The sequence below is a fragment of the Vicia villosa genome, linkage group LG2, assembly GCF_029867415.1.
Source record: "Vicia villosa cultivar HV-30 ecotype Madison, WI linkage group LG2, Vvil1.0, whole genome shotgun sequence".
NCBI lineage: Eukaryota > Viridiplantae > Streptophyta > Magnoliopsida > Fabales > Fabaceae > Vicia > Vicia villosa.
In genome coordinates, this window is record NC_081181.1 from 8,224,715 (window position 1) to 8,235,759 (window position 11,045).

Consider the following 11,045-nt stretch of genomic DNA (forward strand, 5'->3'; position numbering starts at 1 on the left):
TTGTTTGTCCTCAAACAATGTCAAATAAATCAAAGAATCAAAAGTAATAAACCAAAGAATTGTGAATCAACAAGTATTGAAAACCAAAAACAAATGTATGGCTCAATACAAAAACGTATAAACAAAGTAAATACTTACCACTATCCTACAACGACAACATGTAAACGAAACGCATCTTAAGTACAAAAATCATGCAAAACATTCTAAAACAATACATGCTATCTCATGAATCACACCTAGCAAAAATTTCATCAATGGATGAAGAACACACAAAGGTGAAGGACTTTTAACACTTATCCAACAATCTTGCAAACAAAAGATTAAATTATGCATTCATCCAAAAAATCACATTGAAGATACAAAATCAAGAATCACAAGGACTTTTCAAGGTTGTAATGTGGTTTGGTTAACAAACAAGGGATATGTCCTAAGGCTAATCGAAACAAAAACTTGCCTAAACCTAAGGGAGTGATCAATCCACCAAAGTCCTAAGCAACAAAATCTCGATTAAACTTCTTCCTTATCCACATGTTTCTCAAACCAATCACAATACTTATTAGCACAATTATTTGCTTCTCTTTTCTTTTGTTTTTGAAAACTTTCTATTTTTTTTTCACCTTTTTTTCTTCTTTTTTTTCTTTCTTTTCAACCTCATAGCAACAACCACATAAGTAGCAACCATTTCTCTCCCCAACTTGAATTCAACCACACCATCATATGAATACTCCCTACTTTCTAGGCAAGGTAAAAATTCATACCAAAAGTCATGGTTGAGGGTTCAAGAAAACAAAGAATCAATTGTCCATGCAAAAATGAGAACTAAACACTCAATGATAAGAATTTAGCAAAAACAACATGGACATTGACAAAAAAGTTCAAAAGGGTTAACAAATGATCACACACTCACAAGGTGAATTGACTATTTAGTTTTGGTAGTTGTGCTCAAAATGAAACAAAATGCCTTGATCCTTTTCATGCTTTCATAAAATCAACATAAATAAAAGATTAAGCATAATAAAATCCAGTTAAAACAAAGATTGTGGCCTCCAGCATATGTAAACAATGGAAAGCTTCCTCACATTCATGGTTTGGGAACTAAAGTGATTCAATCAATAAGCAAGTAATGCAAAAGAATGAATGGTATGGTAATTGTACAAATGAAAAGTTTCCTAAACATGTTATGCTATAGAAAGCGATAAATGAGTACCTTGAATGACACGACTTCAAAAATAATATCCTACCATACATCCGCAAGTTGAAACACTCAAGCTTTGGAAAATCACCTCAAAAATCTTCGAATCACCGAACAAAATTTGAGTACAAACAACCAACAAAAGAATTAGAAAAACAAAACTATTATATACTAATAATTAGCCTTGGTGAAAGTGGGAAAAATGAGTGAACCAAGTGGAATAGGAACCCCACTGGTACAGAGCAGAAAGACAAAATTTTGCTGTCATCGCTTAGCGGAGCTAAGTTCGCTTAGCAGATGACAGAAAAACCAGAAAAATCAGAACAGAAACAGCTGTTCCAATCACTCACCACTTCACCTAAATACCTCATAAACAGAAATATAAACAAAACTTTACAACCGTTGGGGTGCCTCCGAACAAGCGCTTGTTTTACGTCGTTAGCTCGACGCCTTTATTGTTTTGGTGTTTGGAAAGTAGCCTCCTCTCGTCATGCCATGGTGACGTCTCACCGCACAAGCCTAAAGAAAGTGTCCTAACCAACCACTCAACAAACGTTACGGGTACAAATATATACAACAACTATACGATCATAAAAGAAAACGAAAGTATACAATTATATACACAAATAAACACATATGCACAAGTATGGAACACAAACAACTATTATCATACAAAAAGAGAAAATTGGTGAATGTAAACAAGTAAACATATACAAGTGAAAATATACAAGTGAAACTATACAATATATACGATATATACAAAGCTCAAGACCACGGAAACTATTGCGAGGCAATCACAACCATCCCCGGCAACGGCGCCATTTTGTTGAATGCAGTATAGGGCAAGCAACAAACAAGATTTGGAAATATTGATCCGGGATTTATCGTCCTCAGAGATGGAGAGATGCCATTCAACAGTTTCCACGGTTTCGAGCTTGGGTTTGAATGAGCAAAAAGTAAACAAAGATATATACAGGAAAATAATAAACACATTCTTAGAAGAGAAATAACTTATCAGGAATGCAAATATATTCACTCTTCACAAACATACACTTACCAACCTATTATACTCAACCTACGATACTCATCTATGTTATCACGTATCTCTCACATAAGCGTCCATCTCTGGAGCACAAACGAGATCATCTCACAACTAAGGTTATCTCTAACGCGAAGTCACGAGAACATCCGTGTTCTCGCGTCGGCGATCTCTCGCGCGCCGCTCAAACACGAAAGCATTAAGTACAGATACCCACAGTGAATGTTAGCTCTAAATCTATCTCTAGAGTTCAGAACCAATAGATTATCATCCTAGATAAGGATTCAAGAAGTTTATCTCTAAAGCACCCCAAATCCCCAGCATAGAGCAAAAATCCAGGATAACATCAACATAGATTCGTAAAGCAAGTTAAATATAACATTATAATCGGTAAATATACATAAGATTCGAGTAACTATACAAACAAACCCAACCAAAGAGAAATACACAAAGAAGAAGAGAAATGAACCGAATATCTCCCGGTTTGTCAGCTCCGTTCGACGCTCAATCCACCCCCGATCATCCTTATGCAACCTCCGAAGTTGTTTTCTAAGCCAATTCTACTCTAAGAATGAAGTTGATGGTGTTGGGACTCAAAAATACCCAACCCATTACCTAAAAATGTTATTTTGGCCCCTTTTAACGTGCTGCTGTCTTAGCAGATCCGCTTAGCGGACCCCCTCCGCTCAGCGGACTCAAAATTGCATTCAGACGCTGATTTGCTCCGCTGGAGCTCCGCTCAGCGGACCCCCTCCGCTTAGCGGAGTCTGCTAAAAACCAGATTTTGTTTTCGCCATAACTCGAGAACCGTAACTCCGAATTGCGCCCGGTTCGAAGCGTTGGAAAGCTTAATCAATGCTCTATCCAATAATGAATAAATGGAAACCAAAATGATGATTTTGGTCATCCTTATTTTGAGTCTTTGGAAGTCCGCTTGACGGTGGCTAAGCGGGCTTTCACCAAAATTGCGAAATCGAAGCCGTGCCTTTGACACTTTATTCCTCAAGGCTCCAATAAGCATGAATACCTATAAAAACAAAGGAAAAACTATCAAATGGTATAAAAGTATATGAAAATACAACTATTTACAAAGTATACGTATTTATACATAAAACGGGGAATTATTCAAACGGTATTAACAAAAGTATCGATAAGTGCCACTATTTACATACACAAAATAAGTACATTTTGGTACTTATCAATGGTATTCGTAACAAGGGCGCCAAAACCTCTTCATCTGCTACCATGGAGAAACTTACTAAAGAAGGATCCAAGTATGTAGATAACACAATTACCAGGATTGTTACACGCATTCTGAAGGAAAATCATCAAGTTCATGGGATATCTGTTTCTCTTCAAACCATAATGCCTGATCCCTTCAAGAAGACCAGTAAGGCTGAAGCTGCTCACACCTCTGGTTGTGACCCAACTAAAGAGGAGATCAACAAGGATGGACAAGGAATTGCTGAGAATACCAATGTTACTGAGGATGTTAATGACATCGAAGATAATGAGCACACTAAGGTCAATACTAAAATAGGTACCAATGTGGTAGACTTATATGAGTATTCTGATAACGAGTTGCTTGCCTCCTTGAATCCAAGTGTAGCCAACAGGATAATGACTAGAAGAAAAGGAAAAGCAGTTTTCCAAAGATCCCCTAAAAGGAGTGCACAAGAGAAAAGACCTGTCAAAAATTCTGTCAGAAAGAATAGTACTTCTGCTAGTCAGCAGACCTGTGGCTAAGAGTACAGGGGTTGGTCCATCAAAATCCTGGAGCAAGGTTGTTCCAAAGAAAAGAAAGGAGCGGGAAATTTTTGAATCTGAGTCTGATGTTGAAGTGGATGTTCTTGACATTCCATCAAGGAAGAAACCTACAACCAGCAAGCTTGCTGCAAGTATCCCTGAAGTTCCTATTGATAATGTGTCATTCCACTATGCCTCTAGTGCCAACAGGTGGAAATATGTGCTCCAAAAGAGATTGGTCGTTGAAAGGGAATTGACTCCAAATGCTCTTGAGAACAAGGAGGTCTTAGAGCTAATTCAAGAAGCTGGACTGTTGAAGACTGTTTGCAATCTTCCTAAATGTTATGAGAAGTTGGTCAAAGAATTTGTGGTGAACCTATCTGAAGATTGTGGAAACACCAGGAGTGTGGACTTCATAAAGGTGTTTGTGAGAGGTAAGTGTGTATCATTCTCTCCTTCTGTGATTAATAAATTCTTGGAAAGAACAAATGAAGCTCATCCTGTGCTTGAAGCTCATCCTGAGCTTGAAGTGACAGACAATAAGGTTTGTGAAGTGATCACAGCCAAGCAGGTAAACAGCTGGCCCCTAAAAGAGAAACTATTGAAGAAAACCAGATAAACAAGCAATGGTCTCAGATAAACAAGCAATGGTCTCAGAGAAAGGGTAAGGGTGTCTGTTACGTGAGGGGAAGGTATTAGCACCCCTCACGTCTGTGGTACTCCACAGGATCCATTCTTGCTAGTTTTCTAATCTAAGGGTGTGTGTGTGTGTGTATCATGGTATGTGTAAAGGGAAACATGCAACGGAAGATATACAAATAAAAGGAAACATGCAAATAATAGGAAAATAAAATAAGAAGAAAAGGCTGAATAAAGGAAAAGAGAAAGGATCGCTCGCTAGGGTGTTCGTACCCTGTGCCTACGTACCTCCAATGTGCAGTGGAGAAATCAGAGCGCCGTAGTTCGGCTCAAAAGTTCCTGTTTTTATCTCAATTCGCGTCTCCTAGAGAAACAGAACCGAGCACCCTGAGGGAGCATGCAAACAAGGAGCGTCATAAAGATCCTAGCAAACACGGCATGTGAACAGGCATCACAGATAAGAACATGCGAACAGGCATACACGAATGTGAGTGTGTGAACAGGCATCACAAGTGATATCATACTAACAGGTATAGCAGATAAGTGACATACACGTAACAGGCATACATGCATGACAAACATGTAACAGGCATACACGTCAAATGTGAACAAGTATCACAAACAAAAATGCGAACAAGCATCGCAAACAACATGTAACAGGCATACATGTGCAAGTGTGTGAACACGTATCACGAATAGAAATGCGGACAAGCATCGCAAACAACATGTAACAGGCATACATGTGCAAGTGTGTGAACAAGCATCACAGAGACATCAAACTAACAAGCATAGTAGATGCAAAGATAGTGAACAGGCATCACAAAGATATGGTCTACGATCGAGCTCCGCTCGATAATCAGACAAACTACCGAAGTAGTGATTAAACAAATGCACAACAATGGCACACAAATGAGCTCCGCTCGTAAAGCAAACAAACTACTGGCACTGGCCAAGTAGTAGAAAAGCGGTCCCGCCATAGCCAAGGGGAGCGAATCACCCGAGTCAACCAAGCATTAGACCTCGCGAAAGTGATCGGGCCATAGACAAGAGGAGCGGGTCCTTCTCAGCAACCAAGCCGTCACGGATCTGAAAGGAAAATGGTGCGTGCGTACACCGAGCATCCACGTCGAGCGACGCGAGCTATAGGAAATGCGGGGGTCCGGTTACATGAACCCTTTTCCTGACATACTCGATAACAAGATCTTTTGCAGGTTCAGAAGCGAGCCACGCGTAGCGTGCGCATACCGAACAGACTCGATGAGACTGGGCGGGGGTTGATTGCTAACCCTTTCCGCGTGCCTTCCATGAGGACTTAACGGAGTGCCATATAGGACTTATTACACCGTGACTCCCTGCCGCAAAGCACAAATATAAACACACCAACAAAAACAGAGCCTCTTTAGAGGGCTTGGCCAGATGAATGCCTAGGTCCTACTTCTCATGGCAAATATGATGCTGCATGCCTAACCTTCTTCTCATGGCAAGATATGGTGCGCTAAAGAGTAAAAAGGACAAAGGGGATACCGAGCGGATAGCAAGTCCGCAGTGAGCTAGCAACGCAAGCAGAACTAAGAAACTTCATGTAATCTAACATCCAGCAAAGCCAGGAGTCCAGCATAAGCGTCAAAGCAATGCGGTGTGAGAATAAATCACGACCGCTATGTGGTGCGTATCAAACACAACCACACAAGCAACCTGCAAGAGAAACACAATCCAGACAATACAGGAATATACATCTCAGTCAATGAGAGATCAGGTGAATCGTATCGGGAATAAATTCGTGGTCCACAAATAAAGTGGAACACAACACAAGTCAAGTCGCATCGGAAGCGAATTTGTGTCCCACAAATAAAGTGGAACACGAAGCAGTCGAAGGCTCTCTCGAAGTACCTCGCATATCTCAGCAAAGAAATCAGTAGTAACAAGGAAGCACGCTATAGAAAATACTAGCAATTAAGTTCTAATTAAATCCTAAACAAAAATCTAACAAGATTAAATTGTTTTTTTATGACATTTCAACTAAAACTAGAATAGAACTATGTAAGAAAACAATTAAAGTCCAACAAGCAAAAGATTACATGTTTTTTTATTATCTTCTTATCAACCAAAAATCTAATAAAAAATGGATTGTTTTTATACATTTTTATCTAAACAGTAACGGAACAAAACTATGTACAAAACAATTAAATTCTAACAAGAAAAATACATGTTTTTGATTATCTTTTATCATCTAAAACAAATATAGAAAACAAAAATCTTATTCTAACTAGAAAAGAATACATGTTTTTATTTATTTTTTAATCAATGCTAAAAATCTAACAAAACAATTGATTTTATTACATTTTATTTCTTAAGAAAAATAAGCAAAAAGAACCAATTCTAAACATGAATTCTATGAGAATCAGGGGGGGTTTCTACATGAAAACAAGGTATAATAGTGATAAGGGCGCATGGCCCAAACAGATGGTGGCCCAGGCAGTTTTTGTATCACAATTCTTTCAGCCAACAAAAATGTGGCGTGTGATGGGCTTCTATGGGGGTACAGCATAGCAATGAATTTGTGTGTATGGCCCAAAGGAATTGTCTATCCAGATTTTTTCATCAGATTTTATGATTCAATTAATTAAGTAATTAATTAATACTAACCTTATGCCAGATTAATGTGTTAATACAATGCTAATGAAATTAAATAAAAAAATTGGAAAGAGGAATTAGGGTAAGGTTTGTGACGCATCAGATTCCCTCTTAAGGACTCATCTCTCTCTCTCGCGCGAAAGCACAGACGGCGGCCGGAATCGTCGTCCCGTCTCCGATTGCTCACTCTGCGTCACTCTCGATCACTCTCTGAATCAAGTTATCCCCACTTCAATCTCTCTCAATCTCGAATCCGCTCTCAAACTTTCTCTGCTTTCGATCTCAAATCTGCTTCAACTCCGATTTGATATACCGGAGAATGTTTGACGCCTTTTCCATGGTACCGACGAGGAGAAAACTCCACCGTTAAAGACAGGTATCTCTCCAATCACGCGCTTCTTAGATTATGCTTTTTCCCCTTTCTTTTCATTTGCGGCGAAGCTGTTGTTGTAGCCTGATGATGACGATGTCGTTATTATGAGATTTTCTCTTTTTTGCATAATCGTAAGGTGATTGGAGAATCAGAGGAAGCTGTGTGATGGTTGAATCGTGAGAGGAGATTGAAGAATGAAGGTTATTGATGACAAATGCGATGCGGTTCTTGCGATGATTCGTAGATAAAGGTTGTGAAGCTGCAATTGTTGTTCTGAGATGTAAAATTCGTTAGAGTCTCGAAGATTATTACGTGAAGGTGTGATTGAATGAAGAATCGATGGAGAGTTCTGTTATTCTCTTTTCTCCTTCCCGATTTTCTCTCTGTTACCTCCCCTTTTTCTGTTTTCCAATTCTATTATACTGAGTTCTCCCCTCTCTTTGTTGTGTCGAATCTCTTTTGTTATTGAATTTTGTTCCGATCATTTCTTTCTGATTTTTCGGTTATGAACTCTTTTCTTCCGCCAATTTTTGCAGGTGGTGATGAATGAATGATTGGTTATGGTTCTTGCTACCGGTTCCCTTTGTTGTGCCGGCTTTTGTTTATTTCTTCTTCTCTTCTTTTGTGAATTCTGTCTTGGTTTGAACCAGTTTCAAATTATCGAGTTGGCTTGAACTTATATGCATGAAGAGTATTTGAACCGGTACAATTTCCCATTTTGCAGGTTGAGCACATGGTTTTGGAAACAAAGAGTTCATATGGTATGAAAGAACTTAGCCAAGAAGAATTGATCCAATATTCTGAGCATTATTTATAGAATTTAAGAGAAATATCTTTTCAAAAAGTTAGGACCTAGTGTTGAATGATTGAATTTGAATTATTGATGTAATGATGGACTATTGGTGGATGTAAATTGTAATGAATATGATTTTGAACATTCTTGATTCTTCTCTTGTAAATAACTTTGAACGTAATTCTAATTTAGATTACTTCGAACATCAATCAATAAACTCTAATCAACTCTCCATTTCAATGAAACTTGGTTCACTTGGTAAATCTTCGCTTCTAAACTTCGATGACAACTTTGAATCCTTAACCTTAATTCTCAAAATCTCAATTAACTTGTGATTGAAGTAATAAGTATTTGATGAGAACCAGAAAATGTATTGGCCAAAGCAAGTGAACAAGTCAATCTCCTATGCTACCGCACTCGTATTTCAAAACACCGCAACAACAATGCATGGAAGAACCCTTGAAGAAGAAAATATTTAAGGCGTAGGGGAAACCTCAACATATAAGCTAATTAACCTCAATCGAACCTCCAAAAATTCAAGCACTCAGATGAGAAACCCTTTATTATTTTCTTTAATGTTGAATGAAGAAATAAACGTCATTTATAACTTATAGCTCAACTAAAGAGGGCAAATTTTGGGGTGCAACAGCTGCCCCTATTCAAACTTCTTGAACCCGGCGAGCGATAAACGAAAGTTCCGAACCGTTGAGGTGGAAGGAGATTGAATACTAGAATGAACTCGAAAATTTGCGCTCTTGATCAATAGAAGATTCCATCTTGCAATAAGAAGGAATGTACCACCCCGTAAGCAGGGAGAAAAAACTTCAATTGATCAGGATGATTAAATATGCTCCATCTTGTGATAAGAAGGAACGGGCACCCATAGGCAGGGGGAAAAAACTTCAATTGATATGGGCATCAAGAGAAGGAACATCCTCGACTGATCAGGGTATCAGACGTAGTAGATGTCTTCCGAACAGGAATCGGGGATAGATGTCTAAGTCGGTCTGGGCATCGAATTGAGATATTTCGGCTGATCTGGGCATCAATAGGTAGTAAGTATCTCTGGTCTGGGTACCAAGGCGACATCTCCATCTGATGCAATTAAATCATCAGGCAGATATTCCAACTGATCTATGTATCAGCGGCTTGCTCCTTCGTAAGATCGACGAGATCCGGAGGCGGTTCCCTCAACTGAAAGTCTGGTTTATCAGGAATGGGAACAATATCTCTTCCAAACTGTGTACGCCGGGAAAAGAAGTCTTTAAACTGATCTAGGCTCGATGCTAGAAAATAAGTAGAACAATCCTCTTCTGAATGACAAAGTCAATCAGGTAGATATCTCCATCTGATCTGGGTATCAGTGGCTTGCTCCTTCATAAGATCGACGAGATCCGGAGGCGGTTCCCTCAACTGAAAGTCTGATTTATCAGGAATAGGAACAGATATCTCTTCCGAACAGTGTACGCCGGGAAAAGAAAACATCTTCAACTGATAGTAAGCATCAGGACTGGGCAGACGAGTTCTTCTTCTGAACGAAAATAAATCGTCAGGAAGTAGATATTTCCAACTTATCTGATGTATCAGAGGGCTTGATCCTTCGGAAGATATATGGAGATCCAGAGGCGGTTCCTTCAAAACTGAACTGAATCTCAGGATAGGAACAAATATCTTCCACCGATATGGGGGCATCAGGAATAGGAATGTCTTTGAACTGATCTGAGCTGCGCCAAAAAATAAGTAGAACAATCCTCTTCTGATTCAAAACATCGGGATAAGCGCCTGTAATGACTAGGCGAATATTGCTCTCTGGGGAGCATTTGAATCTGGATAACTTTCCTATAGAAAGAGACAGATATGATATGATTTATGCATGATGCATGCATGAATGTGTATGGAATAACGTTTTCGAGGAGGAAGACGCTACACGCTTAGAGAATGCAATGCGAATGATGCATGATTCGAACGTTGCTTAGGGAGGCAACGGATGAGCACTGAATTGCTGAAGAAGTCCTGGAGAGAATATATAACTCTGCGGGGAGGACAAGATGAGTGACCAGAAGTCACAAACTGCGAGCTGGGAAAGATGGATCAGAAACCTGCTGTAGACGATCAAATCTATACGTGAGCTCTGGCTGGGGAATTTATCCTGCTTGGGGATACTCGAGCAACTTCACTGGAGAAGCAAATTCTCGACATACTGGGGTTATGGAGATGTGACAAACTCTGATGGGGAGTGACAAACTTGCTGGTGCATGAAGCATTCCGCTAGGGAAATCCTTGAAGGATACAAATTCTACTGAGGATGCACATAAATCTCTGCTGAGGAAAGAACTCAGTGGAGAAGATGAATACTTCTACATAGCGATCCACTGGGGAGATGAGAGATCCACTGGGGATAAGGAACTTAGCATAAGAACCTCTCGTTAAAACAACTCCACTGGGGAATAAGATGACTCTCTTGGGGGAAACAGGTCAATCTGTTGGGGAGAGAAACGCTCTACTTGGGAAAATGAGGCATTCAGGCAAGGAACCTCATTAAGAGCTTGCTAGGAAATCAAATACCATTCAATCATGATTCAGCTGGGGAGAAGATATTCCACCGGGGAATAAGGCTTCTGAAGCACAA

At 39.4% G+C, this 11,045-nt stretch overlaps 1 protein-coding gene and 1 long non-coding RNA gene across 2 annotated transcripts; both read left to right on the forward strand.

Annotated features, from left to right (window-relative positions):
* Positions 1–3,476: 3,476 nt before the first annotated feature.
* On the forward strand, positions 3,477–4,596 carry LOC131648517 (uncharacterized). The gene is made up of 2 exons (XM_058918269.1): positions 3,477–3,969; positions 4,073–4,596. Exons 1-2 carry the CDS (start codon positions 3,477–3,479, stop codon positions 4,594–4,596), a joined length of 1,017 nt encoding a protein of 338 aa, XP_058774252.1.
* Positions 4,597–7,281: 2,685 nt separating this feature from the next.
* On the forward strand, positions 7,282–8,569 carry LOC131645822 (uncharacterized). The gene is made up of 2 exons (XR_009297203.1): positions 7,282–7,626; positions 7,760–8,569. It is a non-coding gene; the product is annotated as an uncharacterized LOC131645822 (long non-coding RNA).
* The last annotated feature ends 2,476 nt before the right edge of the window (positions 8,570–11,045 follow it).